This window comes from Thunnus thynnus, chromosome 19 (genome assembly GCF_963924715.1).
Source record: "Thunnus thynnus chromosome 19, fThuThy2.1, whole genome shotgun sequence".
Classification (NCBI taxonomy): domain Eukaryota; kingdom Metazoa; phylum Chordata; class Actinopteri; order Scombriformes; family Scombridae; genus Thunnus; species Thunnus thynnus.
In genome coordinates, this window is record NC_089535.1 from 24,388,785 (window position 1) to 24,415,727 (window position 26,943).

General features: G+C 39.0%; 1 protein-coding gene across 5 annotated transcripts in view; it reads right to left on the bottom strand.

The window, feature by feature from the left end:
• Positions 1 to 26,943, bottom strand: part of cacna1bb (calcium channel, voltage-dependent, N type, alpha 1B subunit, b) — a 164,757-nt gene that overhangs the window by 66,306 nt on the left and 71,508 nt on the right. For 3 of the 5 annotated variants that reach the window (XM_067574850.1, XM_067574849.1, XM_067574846.1), the window contains exons 6-13: positions 18,856 to 18,959; positions 16,820 to 16,935; positions 16,628 to 16,717; positions 13,425 to 13,514; positions 11,711 to 11,932; positions 11,499 to 11,611; positions 11,195 to 11,307; positions 9,943 to 10,074 (exon numbers count right to left, since the gene is read on the bottom strand). In XM_067574850.1, coding sequence (XP_067430951.1) covers positions 9,943 to 10,074; positions 11,195 to 11,307; positions 11,499 to 11,611; positions 11,711 to 11,932; positions 13,425 to 13,514; positions 16,628 to 16,717; positions 16,820 to 16,935; positions 18,856 to 18,959 — 980 coding nt within the window. The remainder of the gene's footprint in view (positions 1 to 9,942; positions 10,075 to 11,194; positions 11,308 to 11,498; positions 11,612 to 11,710; positions 11,933 to 13,424; positions 13,515 to 16,627; positions 16,718 to 16,819; positions 16,936 to 18,855; positions 18,960 to 26,943) is intronic. The other 2 variants (XM_067574851.1, XM_067574848.1) reach the window with 1 other exon arrangement.

Consider the following 26,943-nt stretch of genomic DNA (forward strand, 5'->3'; position numbering starts at 1 on the left):
CAGAACAATTTTTAATGCTTTCCATCCTTTTCATCTCTATTGCTTAAAAAAAGCTGTTTTCACACAACTTCTAAAACTGTCTTTTGAGGCTGGGATTTATAACATTTTAACAAAACTGAATGTAGTATTAGGGCTGCACGATAACAATTCTGCTGTGGTTGCATTAGCAGGGAGATCCATTGCACGAAAATAAATGATCCTATTTTCTCCCTGAGCTTCATCAACAAATCACAAGAAAGTGTAACTCCACGGAAAGATGGGACAGGAAATCGTAAAATGTGGAGTAGTGAAAGAAATGTTTTTTTTGTGCAGTCTGCTGTGTGGAACTGGATTTAAACACGATGATGACAAAAGCACCTAACTTACTTTGCAAGAAAACACCACAAATTAGTACAATCACCTGAAACTTCACAAAAAGGCCAGGAAAACTTCAGAGGAAAATCCCTGTTGTCCTACCACTCAAACATCCACAGTTGGAGCCTTAAAAAGACTACAGATGCTCATATAGATAGATAGATAGATAGATAGAGTACTTTATTAATCTCAAAGGGAAATTAAAGTGTTACAGCAGCCACTTCACATAAATCGATAGATTTATTATCTAAGTGAGCCAAAGATATGGCTCTGGTTACCACTATAAAAAGACAGGATTAATACTTTGCTAAACAAATGCTACTCAGTGACTGCCCACAACTGTTCGTGTTGTTCTGCTCTAATGTTATACAATAATGTGACGAGCAGCAGTCGACGCAGAAATGTGAAAAATTCATCATTTTGTGATCATTTATGGTCAAGCTGAATAAAATTACATGAGCCTGACTTCTATCAGTAATGACTTTAACAGTCTGACGCTATAGACTGTGAGGATCCTTGAGGATCACACAGTACGGAAACAGGCTCCTCATATCAGTCTCCCTTCATAACTTGACTAGGCCTCTGTGTTTTAGGAGTCACTCTGCATCTGGCTACAGGTGAGCTAGGTATTAGATACAATTTTATAATATTTTAATCAGCATCTTTCAAAAGTGTTCTAAATAGTAGACAACAGACTTAGATGATTATGCAGTTGCATATGAGCTGTCTGTTAAAAAAAAGCTATGTGCCATTTACAGTACCAGTAGCTACTAATCACATCGTTTGCTCTGTCTGCATGAAGACAATATGGATTGCAATTCATATTTTTTTCTTTAAAAAAATTATGTCCATAAGAATCGTGGGAGAAAATCATGATCTCAATTCTGAATGGAAAACATGGTGATTCTCATTTTGATCAGAATCGTGCAGCCCTAACATAGCAAATAATTCTCTTATCAAATCCGAACCCATCTGTATCCCGTATCAAATCATTTCAGGCTAAGCTCTCAACAGTGTTAAGTAATAAAACTTTGATTAAAACTCAAAGACTGATATTTTGTTCTATGTTAACAAAAATGAGAGCACAGATAAAAGATTGAATAAAGATTTGATAGAGGCAGAAGTTCATGAACCTGTGTATTTTAACAAATTGGATCCAGATTCAGCTCTCTAAACCCAACAATACTGGGTTTACAAAAAACTGAAACATTTTGGGTTTTATATTCACTACAATTACATTTATCACAGATGTATGGCTGCCGATTTATTTTGTGTTAACTTCATAATGTAGTCCAACTAAAGATCATTAGTATCTTCATCGCACATGCACATTTTCTACACATAGGATCTGAATCTTGTCAGAAGCCCCCCCCCCCCAACCACCCCACTCCCCCCGCCACCCAGACCCATCTATAAATGACCCAACAAACCTGCCAAAACCTGAATCCATGGTCTTGAAACTGAAGAAGACAATGAGAGATTGACACAGAGATGCATAAGGATGGGTTGGTCATTCCACTAAATCAGGACAAATAACCGAAACTGCTGATATTCATCATTTAATTTCATGTCAATTAATCTCAGAATAAGAGGTGTGTGCGCAAAAAATATTTTGGGTTGAAGAAAGAAGAAAATATTAAAAGCTGAGGCAACATTCAGCGTAGTTCTTGACCTGTTCAGTAGGTCATCTTCATCCAGAAGTAGGAATTGTTCCAGTAGTCTGATCTTTTCATTTCACCTGCTACAAATTCAACTCAATTTAAAAATTCTCTAATTATGTAAGAGTGTCTTGAAACCACTGAAGAATTCTGCCTTAGCTCAAGATAGTATTGCTCACTTCAAGAATGTGTTGCAAAGGAAAATGCTAATGTTACATTCAACTTCCAGGACATAATTTGCTGCTATTGTTATTCATTTCAAGGAATCAAGAAAGGAATGTTCATTCTTTTCAGTGTATTGGAAAATTGATTTTTTGTTTTTTACCAGGTATCAATTAATCTGACAATCAAAGACTAAAAAACCGAATACATTCCATAAATTATGGTGTTATTAGCTGTGGCTTGAAATTTTGCTCCACGGGCTCTGTTTTTGTAATGCAATGTCACTCAGAACAAACTGGAAGCACAACTACATTACATGAACACAAAAGGCCTGGAAAGATTTTGGTACTTTTGTCACCAGAAAACCCTGGCACAACTGTGGTACCACTGCAAATGTCACTGAATTAATAGGAAAAGGTTATCAGTATGTGTGATTGTCAAAGCACTTGTTTTTCTTCTCTTTAAAATTATTATTGTGTTGCTCCCTTTTTATGCCCTATGTCACAAAAAAGTGAAAAAGCAAAGAAGATGCAAAAGATTGCTAAACTGGTTCCACTTTTAACTTAAAGGGAAGGAAAGAAGGAAAAATGGTGAATCAAATTGTTGTTCAAGCCCTCCTGTCAACTGTAATGGGGTGCCACAGGGATCTATTCTTGGTCCACTACCATTTGCATTATACATAAATACTATCATTCTGTCTAATTTGAACTTAAATGTCACTTTGTATGCTGATGACATAATTATGTATTCCACAAATTCTAGTCCAACCCAAGCCCTGGGTATATATGCAGGTAAGACCAAGTAAAGTGTCTTATCTGCAATGATAAATGCAGCCATTTACCATTTATATTCTTATATATAAAAACTTTAAATAGTAGCCAAGCAGCTCTACAAATACTTTGGAATTTGGCTTGACAGTAGACTTAAACAAAACCAATCCAAACCATAACAATTTTCTTCAGTCAACTTTTATGTTTGCACTTAACCACTGAGATATTTTGTACTGTCATGTTGGCCCTTTTTAACATAAGCAGTTAAACCCAGTCTATCTCAGTATGTTATGCTTTATCATTAATGACAACTTTCATATTCATCATTGCTCCCTATAACTTCTTAACTACCTTGTGTGTATATATATATATATATACATATATACATACATATATATATATATATATACACACACACACACACACACATATATATACATATATACATATACATGTATATATATACACACACACACACATATACATATATATATACACACATATACATACATACTAAAAACTTAAAGGTCTGAATGCAGTGAGGGTAACTGTTGGCTCTGTTATGCTGTGTTGGACATTTTGCCGGAAAGGTTTGGGTCCACTTGTCCCCTTAGAGGGAAGGGTCGCTGCAAATCAATACAAAATTGTTCTGAGTGATCACCTTTATCCTAAGATGAAACATTTCTATCCTGAGGGCGTGAGGGGTTACTGAATGGTTTGATGAGTATCAAAATGATGTGAATCATATGCTATGGCCGTCGCAGTCACCAGATCTCAACCCAATTGAACACCTATGGGAGATTTTGGACCAATGTGTTAGACAGCACTCTGCACCACCATCACAAAACCACCAAACAAGGGAATATCCTTGGAATAATGGTGTTCATCCCTCCAGAAAGGTTCAGAGACTTGTAGAATCAATGCCCAAGGCACATTGAAGCTGTTCTGTTGGTGGCCCAACACCTTATTAAAACACTTTATGTTGGTTTTTCCTTTAATTTGTCACCTGTGTATATACACACACACACACACACATATATATATATATATATATATACATACACACCGCAAGCTAGATTCCTTCATACCAATTGGTGATTTTAAAGCTTTATCACATAATGTTTTTAAATAGTCCTCTAATTATTTTATTAATTTTATCTGATGCTTGCATGTTGGTTGTCTGATTTTATACATATTGTTTTTGGATGTTGATTGTGTGGTTACCTCAGATTTTTTGCCAACAAAAATCCTCAGAATGTTCCACACACTGTCACAAAAACAGAGCCCTTTGAATGCCTCTTAACAAATATTTCAGCATTTCAGACAAAGACAGACAAAAGTATTGTTCATATGCTTGAATGGCATTCTGTACCTACATGAGTTCCTTGATGGTATTTGCAAATTATCAAATACTCCTGTAAAGCATTTCTAAATATACTGAGCTGATGAATTGTGCTGTTGAATAAATAAATACCTAGTGTCCATTTACTGCCTGATAACAATTGAAATACATCAGATATGAACATTTAATTCCATCTTGAATATCATTTGATATCAAGGTGTATGTAAGCAGTTTGAATAACAGAGCATGACAGAGAGGATCATCACAATACATTTGACATTAAACAACACAATAAAAGAAGATGCATGCAAGAGCTTATGAATTATACAGTAACATTCCAGTAAATGTGTTTCCAAAAAAGCCATTTATAAATACTGACCTAAAAAATGGGTTCAGAGATTGAAAATTCAAATTGAAATGTTTCTGCTGTATGGAATGAATGAAATGTCTTTCACACGTCTATGAACAACCATATAATTCCAAGCATGTGATGTACCACGTAAAGCTGTCAGAGAAGCAAGAGGGGAAAAAATGTGTTTGGGGACAAAAAACACATGAAGGAAGAGAGGACAAAGGAAGAAGAATGGTCTGTAAAAATGAGGAGAGGATGTGGAGCACATTGTTACCACAGCGACCATCTGCAAAAATGACAGCTGGTTTCTCCTTCTCAGAGCAGATCCTGTGATATTGTGTGTGTGTGTGTGTACTGTATGCATGTGTACTCGATCCTGACCGATCCTGGATTTTTGAGGCTGATACCGATATTGATATTTGAAATTAGATTTTTTTTTTTACATGAATAAGTAACAAAAACATTTTGTGTAGTAGACATACTTGAGTACAGAGTACAGATAGCTCACAGTTGAACAGGAAAGTAAGAGTAAACATCAGGTAAAAGTCCATTTTGAACGACTATAAATAGAAAAATAAAACAACAAACAAATTCATGATCAAAAAATTGCCAATAAAAGATGCTGATACAGATATACATTATAGAGATAAAAGTATATGGACACCCACATAGTTTTGGTCTGGGACTGTGGTTTAGGGTCCTTAATTCCCTGTAAAGGGAAATCTTAATGCTACAGCATAAAATGATTTTTTGGCAGTTGTGAGCTTTCAACTTTGTGGCAGTGGTTTGGGAAAGATCCATTTTCTGTTTCAACATGACAATGCCCCTGTGCACAAAGCCGACTCCTTAAAGAGCTGTTACAGAACCCTGACCTGACCCATCCAACACCTTTGGGATGAACTGGAACGCCAACTATGAGTCAGTCCTCACTAATGCTGCTGTGGCTGAATGGGAGCAAATCCCTGCAGCCAAAACCTTGTGGACAGCGTTTCCAGAGGACTGGAGGCTGTTATAGCAGCAGACTAATGCCCATGGTTTTTGGAGGAAATGTTCAACATTCACATGCAGGTGAAATGTTCTGATGTCCACATACTATTGGCCATGTGGTGAATATTTGAAAACCCAATATCAGCTGATAATATCAGTCAGCATATATCGGTCTGGCTCTAATATGTACTGTACATGGGTTACGTGAGGGAGATGGGGGTGGGGTGGGAAGGGGTGAGGGAAGAGAGTTGGAGGAGCGGGGGGAGGGGCAACTAATTCAATAAGCCTTTTCTCCTTTGGTATGTCATCATTTTTTCTCTCCCCATGCTCCTCCCCTTCTACCTTTGTCCTTCTATGTCTCATTACTCCATCCCCCATCACCCACCCCTCTCTCCACCATCCTTCATCCCTCCATCACTTTCTCCATTTTGCCTCAGACTCCTCCTCCTCCTCCCTCCTTTACTTCCTTTCCTCCTTTCCTGCTCCCCACCATCTCTTCCCCTCTCCAACACTTCTTCCTCCGTCCTCTCCTCCTTCCTTGAGGATTAGTGGGCCCAGCGCAGGGACGGCAGCAGTGGTTTGCTGCTGCGCCTGTGTGTGCCGACCTCTGTTTACTCTGATAATAGGGATTGGGAGCGTGCTGTTTGGCTTCCACGTGGCATCCACAGAGACTTCATTAAATCAATCCACACAACAGGAGTCATGTGAGGCCAAACTCCCCACAAGCTCATGCCCATGCCCCCCATATCTAATTCTTCAGACAATAGAAGCAGATTTACATTGTGTAGGTGAATGCAACACGCATCTCTGAGAACACGCGGGCATGTACAAGTGGACTGGAGATAACGGCGGTATGATATTGAAAAAGAGCATTGAGACTGACGTCATGCAGCCTCATGAGAAGTCAAGAAAAGAAATGGGCTTTTATTAACATGAGGAGGGGGCTGAATACAAAGGGGCATCCCACTGTTTAGCTGTATAGACTAGGGTTGCAACTAATCAGTCCCTCTTGGATCTCACAAAATCCAGTCACCCAAAATGACTGTAATTGCAGCGGTTTTTCCAAAACAGAGCTAAAATTAGCAAACAGATTTGTGTTATTTTGCATTAAACTGCAGTATACAGCTGTAAAAAATACATATTAAAGAATTTATACTCAAATTCAATGAGAGCAAATATAAGTTCTGTTATTAGACTGTTGCCTGTGCATTAGTTTGCAAGGACGACGAATGTGTGAATGTGGTGAAGGTACTGCAAATGTGAACTTCAAAAAACTATTTTTTTACACTGAGTGGGAAACAGTTTAACTCCAGTTGGATGTTTCAGATTTTGCTGGTTTTAACAGTCCAAAACCCAAAGATACTCAATTTACAGTGACACAGTACAATGAAAAACACTCAACCCCTCACATCTGAGAAGCTGGAACCAGCTGACTTGGACTCTCTATTGTCTCTATGGATTGATTAATCAACACTGCACACTGATTGTTAGACCTTCTGGTGCTTTACTGAGAAACCTCATTATTTTAATAAACTCATGCATATAGCAAAAAATATGAAATGCCATCAGTTCTGTGTCTGAAAAAGTCAGAGTTAATCAACAAAGGATGCCTGTACCTTTAAAGCAGCAAGCAGAAAAAAAATCATTATTATTACAGTAAATCCTGCACGTTCCCTTTGAGCTGATCACAAACAGTCGGTGATGTCCTGTGAGTCTCAGCAGGGAGACGGTTCTCTGCCTCAAGCTGTTTATCTTTCAAGTCTCACAATTTTACCAGGAGATTACTTTTGGTGTTTTGAGCAGGAACATAATCTCTGAGCCAAAAATAAATTTTGGATATAACAAAGCTTTTGTTCTTATTCTTCTTGACAAGCCATTTAATTTTCTGTTTCAGGTTGAAAGCCTATTTTTCATTAAACAATTGTAATAATCTGACTGATGAATGGCAGTGTTTTCCTTGGTTTTGATATAATTCAGCATTTTCTGAAACATAAAGTGATATTATCTGTCTGGTTTTTTTTAACTTACTCTTGTGTTTAAGTAAAAATGTAGGGCTCAAAGCGTGAGTGTTATTTGCAGAGAACAGTGTGCTGAGCCTGATGTGCTTGGCTGGCTGGAAGCACCATGTGGACGTCAGACACATCTCACACTTGTCCATCACCAGAGACTGATGCAATGCTAATGATGGTGCAGACTGATGTAAGGCTCGGCGCCATGGCAACAGCCTGCTGCTTCAAAGACATCCAGTTGTGGTGAGGTGTTTGTGAAGGCCATCAGTCCGAGGAGACGTGACTTCATATAAAAGGGGCGTTTCACCTCGGAGTGGACACTACCTGCCACAATGGCGGCAATATGTGACAACACACACTGATGGCTACAATCTGAGGTCGATGCTTTTAATAAAAGCTTATGTTTATTTTTATGAATGACTCACTGCTCTGACATCCTGCCACAAGTGAAGATTCTGACCTTTTAAAGGCTATATATATATAAAAAAGACAGTTAGGTTTGTACGTCACATCATGTGTCACCCAAAGAAAAACTATCATGTTTAATTTTTTTTTTAATTCTTGTTTAACAAAAATAATTTGAAGAAAACTGGCTCAGGAACAAAACTTTGACTACATTTACAGAGCATGGCTGCACAATTTAAACCAAAATAACAAACAAAATGGAATATTTACGACTAGAAATATGATCTGAATATTTATGACTAGAAAAAACAAGATGTTTTGCCAAAAATGCCAAAGCCTATCACTGACAGACAACTTAGAAAAGCTAAATCCCATAATCTCATATGATAGTCATATGATTAGGGGCCATGTCTCTTAAATTATCCTTATATTAACTAGTTGAACACCTCATTCTTTAATGTAAAAGCAGACTGGGGCTTAAACAACATTCAGGGGTTGAGGTTTTAAATTATAATAAATAATTACCCCTTAAACTTCAAAGAGTCCTCATAAAATGTGGTAATAAAATTAATGACAATCATTTGTCAGTGCCTTCCTAAACAACCCATAAGATCATTACAAAAGTGGTTAAAAGTGATATGACTGTTTTCTGATCTTCTAAAGTGTGGTTAAATTGACATGTGGTCAAGGTAGAAAGAAATGAAAGTTGACTGTTGGCAGGGGACGAGATGCAAACAACAGCTTTAATGTCTGACTACTACTGCTCAACCATCAACCTCAACATCCTCTGTCAGAGGTTTTGCGGTGTGTTAAAACAACGTTGTGCTTTGTCCTTTGCTTCTGTGCGTCCGCAGTCATTATCCACACGACCACAAGAGGTCACTCATCAAGAAAATATAAACAGGTCATTGACCAGTCCTGTAATTCTTCTTGTGAGGAAAGTCTCAAAATCCAATCCAAACTTTCCATCCCATGGTTAATAAGATACATTTATATTTCGGTATATTACAGTTTTTGGCCATCATTTATCATTTATGTAATAATAACATTATACTCATCAAGTTTAATGTGAGGTACAGGTTACTCAGGCTACTCAAACCTATTTGCAACAGAAAAGTAAGGCAAACGGTAAAATTGTTACCAAAATGGTCCATCACAAACCAACGCTCATGTTACTTTCCTGCTAGAAATGGTGGACTTCATTGTAGCCATGTTACCGTGCTCCATATTATACTGTTATTATGATGACAAAGAAAATAAGATCCAAGTTGTAATAAACTCAAATGATCCTTTAGGGACTTTTAGGTAAATAATAAATTAAGGGTTTCTTTCCCAGTGAACTTAAAGCAAAACTGCAAAAATTACCTCAGAACTCACAGCTCAACGACACACTGATATGTTGTAAATTAAAGAACTGTGCAGATATTGAAAGACTGTCAATGCATGTAAAAAAAAAAAAAAAGTACACACAGTATCTGTGTGGAAAAAAAGTGATATGTGAAGAGATAGAGAATAAAATGTGTGTGTATGAGTTGAGTCATATGGGGCTGGATTCGAGCCCTTTGATTAACTGCAGCCAGCCCAGAATCATGAGGTGTTCCTGTCATTAGAAGACATGGAGCTCCTGCTGAGAGTGATATCAAAGGGCCGCAGTTGGTGCTGCTGCTCTGCCAGCTACCTGCTGCGTCAACACGTCTGTCACCACTGCCACGCCGGGCCAGGGATCACACACTGGGAGGAGGGCCAGGTGGAGAGATGGATAGAGGAGAAGAGGAGCAGATATGTGTGTGTGTGTGTGTGTGTGTTTGTCTGGGTGTGTGTGTGTGTGTGTTGAAATCGTGGATGGACAGAAAGAGGAGGAAAGAGTAGTCAGAGAGTAGGACAGGTTTAAGAGATTACTCACTGTCCTCCGAAGAGCTGCATGCCCAGCAGAGCAAAGACCACGATGAAGAGGAAGAGGAGGAAGAGCAAGCTGATGATGGACTTCATGGAATTGAGAAGTGACACCACGAGGTTCCTCAAAGAGTTCCAATATCTGAGAGGAAATAATAGTGTTTAAACACCCTGAAGACACAGAATGACTTTGTTTTTTTCCCTGAAATGCTACAATACATAACTGACAAACAAGGCAATGAAAGAGGAAGCAAGAAGAATGAAACAAGCTGATGTAGACGGAAGAAATATAATAATGCTGGGAAACAAAGAAATGGAGGAAAGAAGTGAACAAATGGCACTAAGAGCTGTAGGTGGCATGGAACAACATCAGTGTGTCAGAGTCTACAGCTGCCAGTTTCAGTGAATCACAGGATTAGTGTTAATCTAAAGAAATAAAAGGATTGCCATCAAACTCTAACAGGATTGTCGGTTCAGAGAAAAGAGTTAAGACCGCCCTCAAGTGCTGCTCCTGCCACACAAAAACCCTGAATCTCCCTATTTTAACAGAATTCATACAGATCTTGAGCATGTTTTTCCTTTAAGTTTTTTTAAAAAAGTTTTTTGTGAATGTAGTTGTTGAAATGACAGCATGGCCCACAGGTGTAATGCCTTATATTGTTATTTTCAGAATATGTCAGGCTGTTAAGAAATGCCATCAGTTGGTATGGGGATGGTACGTCCATTTTATGGAAAAAAGAAGTCTGGTAATAAGTTTTTAACAAACAGCATAGATCAGAAAATAAAATGATGGAGGAGAGTGTCAATGCTTCAGGGAAATAAGAACCGTTTTGATGGGACATTCTGAGACTTATTTTGTTTCGTAAAATGATAAAAAAAGTTCATGGACTTTGACACAGTTCGTTTTTTCTTTTGGCACTGCGTTTCCCATCATGCTTTGATGTCAACAGAACTGTAATGTTTCCACCCAGTCAGTGAGTAAGCAGCAAGCTTTAACTAAACCCCTGTTTTTGCCAAAAGCTCTTCACATTTTTTGAATCTGCAACATGAAAAGTTATGCCTTATTGTTGTTTGTACATCCATTTTGATTGATTCATGATTAGTGAAACAATATAATTATAAAAGTTAGCTAACAGAGAGCTCCTTGAAGACTGACAGTTGTGGATGTGCAAAAACTGAAAGCAAGGTTTTTTCTGTAATGTAAGCCTAATGTGCTTATTGTATAGATTCACGTGTGTGTGTGTTTTTGGCAATGAACTCACTTGGTGACTTTAAATATCCTGAGCAGTCGCAGGGCTCTCAACACGCTGATACCAAACGACGCTCCTGGTTTAATCATGTCCCAGATCACCTCAAAAATACTTCCCACAATCACCTGGAGAGGAGAGCAGAGGGTAAACCGGCTGTATTTGGCTCTGTTTCAACAAGCTGTTAAAAAAAGGTTTAAAGCATCACATCAAATCTTTTCATAAACCACTAAAAGATGACCTGTTTACCATCCAGACAGACAGAACATTATATCAATGTGACATATCTACCTGTGTGTCAGAGCAGACAGTAACTTACCCCAAAATCAAAGCAGTTAAAGGAGGAGTGGAAGTAATTCCTCGCTCCAAGGCCGTACATCTTCAAAGTCATCTCAGACAGAAACAAACCCAAGAACACAAACTCTGCTGTGTCTGTTTTCAACATGGACAGAATAACAAAACCGATTTTAGAGGCCGTCAGCACCAATAACTGCATGCTAGTATGAGTATGTATATGTGTGTGTGACTTACAGAGGGCTCTTGTAAGCCACTCGGGTTGGTCGTAGTGAACTATGGCCACACACAGTGTATTGAGGCCCACCAGACACAGAACAATCCAGTAGAAGCTCTGAGCTTTCACCATACGGCGGATGAAGAACCGGGTCCTCTTCTCTTTACGCCGGAAGTAAGAGGAGCTGTCCATCTTGCTGCTGCTCTTCACGCTGGCCCGACCGAACGGAGAGCCGGGAGGAGCTGAGAGTGATGATGAAGAGGGAGAGAGGGAAAGTGTGAGTGTGCAGCAGTTTGATATTTGTCACTGTTTGAACGGTTTTCACAGCGTGTGTTTTCATTATCTTCTTCCTGCTGCCGTGATGAGCACCTTCCCCATCATCGCCCCACTCATCAAGATCATAATTATAATAAAAAAAATGTTAGTGGTTGGTGTTAATTGGTGATCCTCAGAGCGAAAACAGCTCTTCATGTGTGTTGATTTGGCTTCCCTCTGACCAAGAAACAGTTCCAGCCTGAACTTTTTTTTTTTTTTTAAGTAATGTGGTCGTCAACTGCTTACTGCTTATGTAAGATCCTTCCATTTCAGTAAACATTTGGATTGCTGCTACATTAACACCGAGGCTGCTGTAGACTGATATTTTCGGACGTCCCAGAAATGAACACTTTGTAATGTCTCCACCTGCTGATGCTTTATTCCTCCAGATAACGATGCATCCATCCTGCTCCAGCCTCTTTTCGTGCCAATTTTCCTGAGCAGCGCCAGGATTGCACTGGTGCCTCTGGTCACCAAAACTGCAAAAATCAGTTGGCTACACTCACATGCGTCTGTGTCAAGAGTTTGCATTACAACTGAGCCACCAGCTACAGGAAATTAGAGACCTTACAGTTTTTTGAGACAGAAGCATGACAGTATGGTTGAGTAGGAATCCATTCAACTTTACATCTGCTCATAAGCAGACAGATGTTTGTGGCCAAAGCTAAGTGATAACTAAGGAAAGAAAAGCGTAAATTCATTTGAAGACTCCGTGAATTAGACTTGCAGCTGCTCATTAAAGAAAACGCACTTAATACCTTTGTGTCATGCAGCAGAACTGCAGGCGTGAAGTGTCGTGAAGTGAGATGAGAGACGGCGTTTGCCTGCGCAGTGCATCTATTCCCTTGGCACTTAATTTCATGGAAAACAGTCATGAAATGAGATCATCAGTAGAAAAAAGAAAAGTTTCGTTTTTGAAGTGAAGGCAACAAAACGGTTTCAATTATCATGCTTATGCTTATTTCCATCCCACAGACAAGCAATTACATGTTGTCTTTGTGTGGAACCATGAAGTCCATTAATATTAAAAAGTCTAATTCTAATATGCTGCAGGTGATTCTCTTCTTATTTTAATTTAACAATCTAATTAGAAAAGTTAATTATACATCTTTTCCCTCAAGGTGATATGCTTCTGCGACCGGGAGAAACAAGCTTCAGGTCTTTAGATCCAGATGGTGTTAAATATGCTTCTATGATGTCCATTGTTAAGTTTATATAAGATACAGTTTAATATGTTTTATAGTGTAGAGGTGACATGACATACTAATCTGATAAATGGAGACCGGAGAGTCAGAGGACATGGTTATGTTCATTGTAGAAGACAGGCTTTTATAGTGGCTTTTATTGTAAAGGTCGACAGTATGTGAAGGTCAGAGGTGATCTGTTGGTTGGCGGTGGATAAAGAGATGTGAGGCTTACCAACAGAGGAGATGTCTGCGAAAGGATCCTCTCCTTCCTCAGCACCGATCAGGTCGTTTTTACCCTTCTTGGCTTTGCCTCGTTTCAGGACTGTGAAGAGAAGCGCACAGACAGGAAGGGAACAAATAATTATGTAATGTGAGACTTACTGTACAATAGAATTTGGTTCTGATGTTTTCTATTCTTTAATATAAATCTGTCAAAGTGAAGGAATCAATTAGAGAAATGTGAGAAAAAAACCAGCATTTTCAAATTGTATTTCAACTTAACAACCTTCCTTTCATTGCAATATATATATACGTATGTGTGTGTGTGTGTGTGTGTGTGTGTGTGTGTGTGTGTGTGTGTGTGTGTGTGTGGCAAAGTGGAGGGGTGACCTAATTGAAACCTATGAATAGCAGGCATCAATCACGTTTTTCATTTGGAGATTTTCTGCCTTCCTGCTTGAAGCCAGCCTTGGAATGAAAAACTGCCAGCATGACATGAATGTGATCGTCACATGACCTCCTGCGTGTCGCCAGAGTGGTGGGCTCATTCTCCAGATCTACAACCCTGTGTCTCTTCGCTTGAAAAGGCTGCTGGGAGGCGAAACCAGGCAGCAAAAACGAATGAGGCTCTGAGACGGAGGAACGCTGAGAAAGTTTCACTTCTTATCAAACCGTCTCCATCGATAAGTGGGTCATAAAAACCTTATGTTCTTAAAACAAGCCAAACAAAGAACATTTCAGTGTGTTTCCAGTAGAAAACAAGTTGGATTCAAGAAGGATAACGGAGGTTGCTGCACTCGAATCAAAGAAACTTCAACTTGACTTTGGACAGCAGTGAGCCGTTACGTCCCACATTTGTAACAAAATGAACTTGCATTTGAAAAATATTTAAATAATCGTATTACATTTGCAGAATTTTTCAAATCTTTTAAGAAAATATGACTATAAAGACAATTAACAGAGAAAAATGACTTGATAAGATTTTTGCAGTGAATCCTGAGACATGAACTGAGTGAAGATGTACTGTAAGTAGTGGAGAGGGACTTTTCTTATATTTGAAAATTATTTTAAAATGATCCAGCCTGCCAAAAATGTTATACAGGATCATTTTTTCAATTTCTTATCATCACAAGATTAGGTGAAACGGTGGATACATCATATTTGAACAACGAATTTTAAAATCACCTCTACTGAGTCAGTCAGTCAGCTATGATTGGCACTTTTACTTACCTACTCATACCTGTCATTCATCTGACGAAGGCCAACTCCGTATTTCATGCTCTAACAACATCAGAGTGGTTTTTCTACGGCTGTGGACTCAGACATTTTAATCCCCCGTACGTAACTAATTGAGAAAATAAGGCCGCTGGGTGCTGTCACTTTACTGGAACCATCAGCATGGATGTGTTTCCAGTGTGTGACCGTCTACTGGAAAATGTGTGTGCGTGTGTGTGTTGGGAAGTGTGGTATAGTGAATTTACTTTAACAAATCCAATCAGACTATAGCTGTAAATCCCACTAATTAACCTTTGCCTTCACACCAGGCCTAATGGACTGACATCACAAGAGAGAGAGAGAGAAAGATAAAAAGGCAGCAGGAGCAGAGAGCGGAAACCGTGATTAGCACTCAAACAACTGGCTGATCATAAGTGCTGATTTTATGATTGCACTTCCATGTCATTGGCTGCTCTGCTTACAAACAGCACATTTTGCAGCTACACAGTCGGGGTTAATGTAAAGCTCAGGAACCACCTTACACATGCTATACCTTATATGTTATATTGTAATGTTAACTAAAAAGTAAGATCAGGTTTAAAGAAAATTGTTACCAAAATGAAGTACATGTATGCATATCAAACTAAAATGTGGCCCTGAGTCATATGATACATTTTGCTTATCCAGCTGCAAGCTTAAGCCAGCTGCACTTGAGAAGTGATTGTGTGAGCTGTGTTAATTTGGGTGAAATGGAAAGTGACTCTCATTTTCTTTTTGTACTAGAATGGCAATTTTACATCTCTGCGAAATCTTATTTTTGTTTATCAATGATCAAAAATTGGAATGGGTATTTAATTTTGTTGTGATTAAGTTTGCTAACGTTGTCTCAAAAGCCTGTAAAAGAAAGCAAGATGGACAATTTAAATAGTGTCTAATATGATTTCTCCAGGGTTATATAGTAAATGTTTTGTTTGATTTATGAGTTTTGTTACAAACAATGAATGTTGAAAGATTTGATTGTGAAAGTTGTTGGAGATTTCTTCTTCTTCTTTTTTTTTGGAAAATGTATACACAGCGCTCTGAATCAGGATTTTATGAATTTGTGGTGTTCTGTAAAAAATCTCTTGTGACACAGATTAAAATCATTCTAAAACCAGAGATTAAAGTATATGTCTAATTTTCAGCTTAGCTTGTTTGATTCAAACTGTTCAATATTTCTTCCCAAGAGTAAGATGAGAGATCAACACCAAGTCTGTGCAGTGAATATAAAGCTATAGCCAGCAGCTGGTTATATTAGTTTAGCATAAAGACTAGAAAAAAGGTAGGACACTAGCCTCATAGATAACAAAATACACCTACCAGCACCTCTTGTTTAATCTATATAAATGACATGTAGTGGTGTTACTGGGGGGTTAATGTGCTGGACGCAGACTCCCTTGAGTCCTGTCAAAGCCCCAAACAGATTATCATGTTTTCTCAATACCTGTTTCAACTAAAATCCTCTGGGGTTCAACTGATCCACTTAACTGTGAATAAGCCTGCACTTTGCTGGTTTAGGTGTTAAGATTTACTGCTCTGACAACAGCTCCAAATTATTCTTAAGACAGTTTTAATAAAGGAAAAAGACCAGGCTAGTGTCAAATGACATCAAACCAACAATCATATCAACCTAACAGGCCAATATTTTGAATTTTGTGAGATGGGATATGAAAAAAACAGATTGGGTCTTTAAGATGCAGCTGTATCATTCTGGATGATAACTATTTCTGTACAGTGTGTCTGAGTCTGATTTAAGCCTACACTCCACTCCACACAGGAAAAATGTGACTGATCGATGATTTTGGAAGGATTTATGCACAACACATACTGTAGATGCTGTACAAAAATCTATCCTTAAAATGGAAATGATGAACTGTACCTCTCTGTGCCTGGTTTACCATCGGCCTCCTGTGGTGATGGACCATGGTAAAGCAGGCAACAGATACTCAGCCCTGTTTTCACCTGGAAGGTTTTGTTTCCTCTTGTACCACGCACCGTCCAGCGGGGACTTCTCCTCTGCAATCTCATCCTCCTCCTCCAGCAACACCTCCTCTGCAGTGGGAGAGAGAAAGGAAAGAGGGACTTTCTATCAATTTTTACGTTTTTCTAACAAATACATTGCAGCTCTCACGTTGTTTCAGAGATGGGTCTGACCTGCTTTGCAGATCCACTCCAGGTATCCGGTGAGCTCTCTCTCGATCTGCTGCTGCCTCCGAAGCTTCAGGAACTCTTGCCTCTTCTCTACACGTTCTCTCTCTTTGGCAAATTCTCTGTTGAAACATATACAGAGACATTTTTTCATACACAGAAAGAGGAAATTCATTGAACATTTGATCATATTTGTCAAGTCGGATGTTACAACAACAAATAAGATTATAAGCATTACAAGAGCAACACATCTACGAGACACTGAATTGGCTCAAATATTTTTATGAAGGATTATTAACTGTGGGGCGAAGGTGACAGCTGGGCAGCTGTTGGGGCCAAGAGAGAGGAAAAAGGCCGTTGGCATAGCTGTAGCTGTGTTAGCAGATCTTTCTGAAATTTCGGAACACTGAACTATGGAGATGAAGAGGAAAAACTGTGAAGAGTGATGTAATGGCCTGACAGACCATTATGCAGTTTCATGGCAGCTTGTCAGATAAGTATCAGATTTAGGACTTACCGCAGGATACGTAATTATATTGAGCATATTACAATTATATCTAGATAGCATATATAGTGATATAGTTAAAGCTAATGGTAAATGGACTATTTCATATAGTGCTTTTATCCAAAGCGCTTTACAATGTGCCTTTCATTCACCTATGAGAAGCCACCGGGGCCAAAATTGAATACTGCACATACATGCATACTCTCATGCACATACATACATACCTGCATATATATATATATATATATATATATATATATATATATATATATATATATATATATATATGTGTGTGTGTGTGTGTGTTCATGTAAGTATCTATGTATATGAGTGTGAGAATGTATTTATGTTTGCACTGCAGTAAGTATGTATGTCGGTGTGTGGTTGAGTATGTACGTATCCAGAAGGCACCATACTTTAACCGGAAGTTGGTAACACAACGTGGCGCTACAGTGATGATGACTACTTGTGAAGGTGCAGACCGGTGCAAACTGCCAGCACCGCACAGGCTAACGTTAGCTAACAGATGGAGCAGTATGCTGCAGTGTTTCCCCTAAGACAACCTCAACTATAAGTAAACACTAATATCATGTATAAGATATTCTGTTTATGGCTAACACTATTACAACGGATGTGCATAGTCTCATCTGTGTTTTATTACTGGACTTTGCAAGCATTAGCGTCTAATGTTAGCCTGTTTCTGTAAACAGATGTAGCTTATGTGACGTAACATGAGTTCAGCGGGGAACAAACACGTTATCATCAACAGGTTGTACAGATCTGTATGTAAGTGCTCATCTGTGCTGAACAGATTCCTTCATCTGCAACAGTGAGAAACACCAGTATTTAAAACCAGTATTAGCAGGTTAGAATGTTGTTCTGACACACAACACACAGAAAAGTTAGTTGAGTTTTGCAGAAGTGACGACATCAATGTAGAACAACCTGCAGAATGTTTGTCTACAAGTTAACATGGCAAAGAAATCAATATTGGTTAATATTGGTTGACATTCAATTTAATAAGCTATAAAAAATTACAAGACCTGATTATTCAATGATTTTAAGCTCAGCCAAGTCCAACGTTTGTTGTTCTGTCACTACTCACACTCAGTGTAACAAGACATAGATTTGAACATTGCCTCAGTAATTTCTTGCAACACTGATGTAGTAATGATGTAGTGCTAATTGATTGATATTCTTATTTGTTAGATAAGCTTTGCAAAACGTGGCATCGACTGCAGCCTACATTTGTGCATCCTACAAAACCAGAGCCTGGAGCGGTTCCCTGACATCTGTGAGAAACCACTGCGACCTACCTTCAAGGACGGGTTGACACAGACAGCCAACGATTCGATATAGACATGTGGAGGGCATCAACCACACACACACATACATGCTTATGCACACACATATATACACACCCCAGTACAGCCTCTCCGTTATCTTGATGTCAGTAAATCAGCCTTTACTACATGTAATGTGATCTGAGCTTTAAGCTGACCTCAAATGTGTGTGTTTGTGTTACAAAATGACTTACCCTGATAAGACACCGAGCACCAGGTTGAGCATGAAGAAGGAGCCGATGATGATGAGAGGGATAAAGTAGAGCCAGTTCCAGGTGTTTCCTACCACATCATTAGTCTGGACACACAAACACACATAAAGACACAACATCAAAACAACACAGAATTTAAGAATTTAAGTCCTTACTATTACACACATTTCACCCGAGATTATATATATATATATATATATATATATATATATATATATATATAATTAATTTTTCTGTATATCACTGTGAGATACACAATGAAACGTAATAACCTAATGCGGGAAATCCAAAATGTAAAAGGTCACCAAAGCTAATTAATATCTAGATTATCTCTTTTTCTTGAAATAACCAAATGTTTCACTATAATCTCTCTGCTGAATTCAAGTTGGAAAGAATCATTTTAGTGAGAAATGGAGAATGAACATGTCCTAAATAAAAGGTAAATGGGCTGACATTTGGTTTTCAATGACCCACTTTGAGATGACAATGTATGAATGTCTTTGATCCTACATTCCTATTTCCCATCCACAGCTGTGAATAGCAATGCATTTTTCAGTAACTTGGCGGACTGAACAAAAACTTTTGCCAACTTGCCTTGTTCGAAAAATATTGACAACTTTTCCATTTGAAAAGAGTAATTAAAAAACGTCTCAGTTATCTCTGTGTGCTTCCTACCACCAACAAATGTCCCACGAACAAAAAGCTCAGTCTTCTATCACAACAGAACAACTGTTTAATTCAGCAAGTGTTACTGCTCATGAACATCCACTTAGAATAAATTGTCCTCAGACAAATAGGTGACAATTCAGTCTCCCAGTATGAACCGTCATGGCTGAGGGTTGATTACTGTAAATGACTTACGCACACACACACATAAAGTTGTGTTTCCATTGCTTCAGAGGACATTACATTGACTAACATTCATTTCCTGGAGACTTATCCTAACCTTAACCATAACCACCACATGCCTAACCCTAACCCTTACCCTAACCTTAACATAACCCTAAACTAACCTTCATTTTAACCAGAGTCTTCACCCTAAAATGAATGATTTATGTTAAATTAATGATTTATGTTACAGGGACTTTTTGTCCTCATAAGGGAGGTGAGTCCCCACAACATGAGGAATATCTGGTATACACACACACACACACACACACACACACACACACACACACACACACACACACACACACACACACACACACACACACACACACACACACAGCTAACTGTTGCTGATTTTTAACATTGACCTGTTATTACCCTTTAATGTCCTCAGTAAGAAAAAAGCAATGGAAAAATGTTTTCTTTGCATTTTTTATTTCCTTGGGGCAATAATAACAACATTCCATGTTTTTTTAAACAGACTCCACAGTGTGTGATGGTGCAAAAGCACAAATGTTTTTTGTGCATTAGATCCACTTTATTTCTGGTGGTATGCTACAAAGCATTGCTGGTTTGCATTCAAACACAGGAAAACATTGCTTTTCTGACATTTCCATCTCGACACACCCTTTGGACAGAGGTTGCACCGCCCCTGCTTGTCACAGTGAAGTGGCAAATGTCTGCAGTTATCATAACGCACATCTGGTTGTGACCGTAAGTTTCTTGGGACGTAGTGTTTCTTCTGAGACGAAATCTATGGTGAAGAGGAGGATAATGGTTGGCCAACTTTGGATGGTGGCTTCTTGACTTGCTTCAAACTGTGGGCAACTTCCAGGCAGAACCTTTTGAGAGGCATTGGTTTCTTGTTCAGTGGGCCACAGTCTCTCTTGTAGACCAGCCAGGAATTTGACATGCACAGGTCAAAAATGTATCCGAACAAGGGAAAGTAAAGATCAATATCTTCCGATTGTAGACAGGAATGAGTGATGGGCACGGGACAGCAATCTTTGCGTGGGCCTCTTTGCTCCACCTTTTGACATTTGAAAGAGACACGATCCCACAGGCACTGCTCAGAAGATTGACACATATGTTGTCAACCCATTTCACTGCGATCACCCCTTCAGCAGACCTGCAATCAAAAACTCCACATCCTTTCTTCATCAGCTCTGTCTGTCATTAAGGGAGCTCCACTGATCAAGTTCGATTGGACAGCGCTGATGCACTTGATACCCAGGTTTGCGTGCAGGTTCTGGACCAAGTTGAAACTGGTGAAGTAGTTTTCACAGAAGATGACTGAAAGCTGTGGCAGTGTTATGGTTTTGCATGATGTTGTGACCAGTTTGGCCTTGAGAGGTAGCACCTGCTCCTGCTCACTTAGTAAAACATTGAAAAGTGTGGATGCCCCTTGATAGAGCAGTAGGTCGTGGATGATGCCAGATGAACTGGCCCAGCAGAACAATTTAAAGCCCCACTTGTCTGTTTTTTTGGCGATATATTGGCGAAGAGTGCCAGCCCTTGTGCCTTTATATGCCACAAACCATGTACTGATATGATGCTAGTAATATGTTAGTATACCAACATATTTCAATTAGTAGTATTACCAGTACCAGTATTATTTCCACTTTACTATATCTACAGTACTTTGAAAACATCTCAGAAATGGTAAAAAAAAAAAAAAAAAAAAAAAACCATAAAATTATTTCAACATACATATAATGGAATAAATGTATAGTATACCATGGTGGGTGAATACTCTTTTCTGAATGGCCAGCAGGTGTGCGTTAAAACCATTTAATGCACACATAGTCCCGCTCAAGTTTAATCACCGTTCAAAATTCATCTGCTACCCAACCTGTAACCATAGCAACATTAAAGACTACAGCTGTCAAAGCTTACTCATTATGAAGTTTTGAAGAATGGGATGCAGCAGAAGAAAGAGAAATGGAGAAGAAAAGAAAGAAACCAAGGAACTGACACACTGACACACACAGAGCATTAAAGGGTTTTAATGGAGTCTTGTCCCTGGTATATCCCTGATATATACAAGCTATTCATGTCTTGGTCATCTACTTATCATATGTGACCAGATAACCGTGAACAATAGCGTAGCAAAGAGGATGAAGCATGTCGACACCTAAAAGTATGTGGACATCTGAATATTTCACCCATGTGTGATAGTTGAACTTGTCATTCCAAAACCGTGAACATTAATCTGCTGCTATAACAGCCTCCACCCACAAGATGTTGAAACCTGGCTACAGAGATTTCGTCCCATTCAGCCACATGAGCATTGAAAGGGTTTTTTTTTTTAAACTGATATCCTCGATAGTCCTTTTTCACAACAAACAATTTGACTTGTCATTGTAGGAAAAGCACAGGTGTTCCTAAAAATATTAACAATAACTCTGTTCTATTCAAGTGTCCCAGTAAGCCATGACAGTGTGACAGTGACGTGACTGTTTCCTACTGTGAAAAAGGCCCTCAACATAGAAACACAAAAACACTGACTTGCTTAAATGGTGACCAGGGTCAGTAACGTGCAATATGTAATGAGTTGCTCAAAGTGACAGATACACAGAGAATTATCCTGCAAACCTGAATTTCCTCTCAGCTCTACAGAGTGTTTTAGCTGCTTTCAGCTCATTGTTTTGTCTTGTGGCCTGCAAACTTTACTGTTCTGATTCACTCTCATTGATCTTATCAGTATTGTTTCCAGACACAGCAGACAGATGTTTTCAGTGACAAAACTCTGATAAGGCCACTGTATGCCACTTGCCGAGTGCCAAACAGCAGACAGATAAAGTCAACAACTAGCGGGTGAAAAAAGTGGAGCATTTAGTAGATAAGGAGTCAGATATTTCTCTCAGGAGTCGGTGAAGACCAAACCATTGCAAGAAGGAGAGTGAATATTGGATGCACATACATCAGGTGGACTCAAACTTGGCTGCCATGGAATGCTAATGCTGCTCCTTATCTGCTGGATGTTTTAAGAGGCAACTGTTTGCTAACAAAATCGCTGTATCAGCTTTATAAGGTGATAATATGTCAGTTTTTAAAGCTCATTCTGTTTTCTGATACTTGAAATAAACATCTATAATATTTTTCTGGAAAAATAACAATAGCAAAACAAAGGAATCTTAGATTTTATCCAAAGAACTTTGGCTGGATACTTTATGATACTGGTGATATGATACAGTTTTGGTGACGGGGCAAAACTGACTGTGTACTTCAGTAGTGACTGAGCTGTGCTGATATTCATGCTTGTTGTCACCCCCAGGGGTTCTGGGAGTCAGCACCCTCCATCTTTGCGATTGCTCCCACACAGCGGCCTGTTAGCGGGGGACAGACCTGCGGACTGATGGGCTGTGTGAAGCACAGTGACATTTTGCAGACGCCAGTGTCGGAGCGATGCCACACGCTGGCTGTAATTGTGATGGGAGGTTCAGGGCGGCTGAATCAGCAGGGTGGAGATCTATATTATGCACCCGAGTATGTGAGATGAACACATACACACAAACTATATACAGTAGCACACCCTCTGTCTCAGCTGTCAGAGAAGCAGTGGCCCACACACCAGGATAAATGGCTGGCAGAAGGCTCGCTGTTGCTCTGCATCGTTTCCTTCCCTACAAGTCCAACGTCTCTTCAATGTCCCATCATCTCATCGCTCAATCTTAGGTCTTGTCTCAGGAGGTCTCATGAACATCATCTTCTCTCTTAAATTAAGTTCATTTGAAATTAATAAAGCTTAAAGGAAAGGTTTAATATTATAATATGCTTATTCACTTTCTTTCCAAGAGTGAGTAGGTAGAATGAGGATGTTGTTAGCCTAGCTTAGCATAAAGACTGGAAGCAGGGGGAAACTGCTAGCCTGCTCTGTCCAAAAATTAAAAATATGCCTATAAACACCTCTGAAGGTCACTAATTACCATCTTGTTAATTTAACCCATGCATGAACAGGTTTCATGTTACATGCTGACACTATTTCTTGGTGAACAGCCGGGTGCAGTGAATGTGTGTAGCTTCCTGTCCTTTTGTCGTCACAGTAAGGTTGGTTTTAAAGCCCACAACTTTACTGTGTGGTTCAGTCTTTTCAGTGAAAGAGCCCTTATAAACCAAGTGTACAATACCTGTCAAAAACAGACAATGATAGTGAGCTTTTAGCAGCTAAAGAGCAAGAGAGTTTCCATCAGGAGTTGGTGAAGAAAACTGAGCTAAAACGAAAAGAATATTGTACTTAAAGGCTTCTCCTAATTAATTTTAATGTCGCAAGTCTCAATAGGCAACAGTTTACTAACCTGTTCACAATGTCATCTTTAGGAGGTGATAATAAAACACTTGTATGTTTACAGCTTGTGCTGTCCTTTCTACTAATGGTCTGTGTAACATTTTTGGCTAATTTTGTATCTGCTCAATATTTGGTAAGATGCAGCTCTTCTGTCTGTTTGCAGTAGCAGCAAATATCTCCCTGCTTCTCTCTCTGGGGAACCCTGGAAGCCTGGTGCAGAAAATGAAGTGGAAATACACTCTGTTGCGTCAGCTTTCAGTCCCAGTCAGCTGGTGAGGAGGGAAGACTTTTCTCTCCTGTTGACACGGCCTTAATTCTTCAGCTGTCAGCTCAGGCAGACAAGCTGAGTTCAGTTGAGCTTAGGCAGATGTTTTTAAGATTCTGAAACACAGCAAGGTCTCTGCAGTGAAAGCCAAAGAGCTGCTGGATTTCTCACATTTGAAACGTTCAACAAGCTAAATGCAATCTGGTTTTGTACTACTCGTGAGGATATTTAAGATTTATTGTTTCATTGTTTCTTTTCAAAAAGACCAAACAGAATTTGGAAATTTATCAGTGTTTATTTTGAATATTACTTCATAATATTTTTTAATGTGAAAATGAGATTTAAAAGATGTGTAATACAGATGAAAAAATATTTTAATATTTATTTGCAGCATTAACACTCAGCAGCTTTTTTGCATTTTCTCCACGTTTTTCCTCACTTTGTATTGCCAGATGTTTTTCTGTGACTGTTGCCACAAGGACCTTGCCTCTTGTAACTACTTTACAGTTTCCCAAAAACCAAAGAAACTTATCTCTTTGACCGAGGAAATAAATGGCCAGTGTCACTATCATGAAATGCTGTTGAACTACTACACTCAGAGTGGGATCAGACAATATGACATGAGCATGATAATGGCCTAATCCAACACGAGAAGAGAAGAGAAGAGAAGAGAAGAGAAGAGAAGAGAAGAGAAGAGAAGAGAAGAGAAGAGAAGATGCTCTGGCCCTGGGCAACATGGAAGGACATCCATCACTTCAGTTTGTCAAATGTCATTTTCTGAACGGAGGGTGTGATCGGTATTCTATATTACAAACCGCCTCTGGCACCGTCAAGCAAACACATCTGTGGTTCCATCTACATTTAATTCATATATTTAGGGGAAGGTGTGTGTGTGTGCGGTGTGTGTGTGCACGCGTATGTGTGTGTGTGTGTGTCAGTCTGTCTCTCTCTGTTTCTTGCCAACTCTCTCAATTTTGCTCCAAGTCTGCAGATTTGTATTCCTTTCTCTCACTGTCTCATTTCTTCTTTTTTCATGTATTTTCATCAAATTTGCACAACCTGCTGCTTCATAATCTGTCAGCATCAAAACAATTTGTCCCTTCACTACCAGCTGCTATTTGTGTGTAATATGCAGTACATTGCACCAAGGATGTAGTCTATAAGGAAGTCCAGACCAACTCAAAAGCTAAAGACCATAATAAATGCCCACTTTTACTCATCGTCATTTTGCTTATTATATCATAGTTAAAGATAGAACAAGCAGTTTTCATACTATATTTTATTGTATAGAAAGATAAAATACCAAATCTTTGTTCAGAGTGACTGTCCCCGCAACCCTGCTTTGATTTCCCTATTCCTCAGTATATGAACGTATGGTGTGTTTGTCATTTACATGCATTTGGGCAGATTAGTTTACCCTACCTTTAAGTACACTGGGTATGGAGCCATGCAACAAGATTAAACCACACTGCATGCACAGCAGGAGAGCAGATACAGGGCATATGGCAATCAAGGCCACTGGCTATACTAATTTAGTTCATTAGAAAACTACTGATGCACTATGTTGCCTTCAGCAAGGTACTTCTAGTGACCCCATATGTTGTTTAAATATAATCTGATTACAGAAAAAAACTGAGTTATGTCCATTTCAATTCCTCATCTTGCTGTGGTGTCACCTACAGAATAGATGAAATCAAATTTTGTAATGTGGTCAGATTTTGAGTACATTTGTGAATAAGTCATGTAAAATTGGGAGAGAGTTATGGCAATTTATATCAAATTCGCCAGAGCTTAAAGCCTTAAAGAACTTCAGTGCTTAAGTTGGCCCAGTACTCACCAGTATGGAATACTGGTATGTCTGATTTTTGCCCACTTGAGTAATCATACTTTGTATTACATGCTGTCACCCCCTGGTGAATGCAGATACACAACTCTCTGACTAAAAACCTAACAATAAAGACCGAGACACTGAGGAAACATCATCACCCAGGATCTTCATTTCATTTAGCTGAGACTTCCCTTGTCACAAGCTACAGTTGCTACAGGTGATGCTATCTGTGGAAAAAGCGAGCACAATGTGGTCACATGTTACATATTGAAGAAGTATGTCCAAATGTGATGTTGGAGAAATTGTATGAATTGATATTTGTGGTGGAAAAAGTTAAAAAAGTCTAATCGTGGTGGAAAATCTATCAAATGGAATGGGGCGTGGCCTATACGGATGATAACTTTTGAGATATTCTGCTAAAAACATTTGGAACAAACAAAAATATGAACTGCAAACAGAGCCTTCTTGCTGGCTGTGAAATGATGACACCCCAAAATATTTACGCCTCCACATTTTGTTGATTTTTAAGAGCAAACTTTAGGTAATGACTTATATCCACTGAGTTTTTATATGAGTTCATTTGATATCGTTATCCCACCTCTGTTATTCCCATGAGTCATCGCTGGCGGGCTGCTCTGAATGATCGGCGAGGAAAAAGCAAAATCTGCCACATAATTTGGACTCATGCATCATAGAGTTGTGGTGTGACAGTGTACTCCCACTCTCAGCTTACAGTGCTGCCACCGCACACACATTTTCTCTGATGGCAAGGAAAGCCTGCTGAGATGAAGACAGCCACTC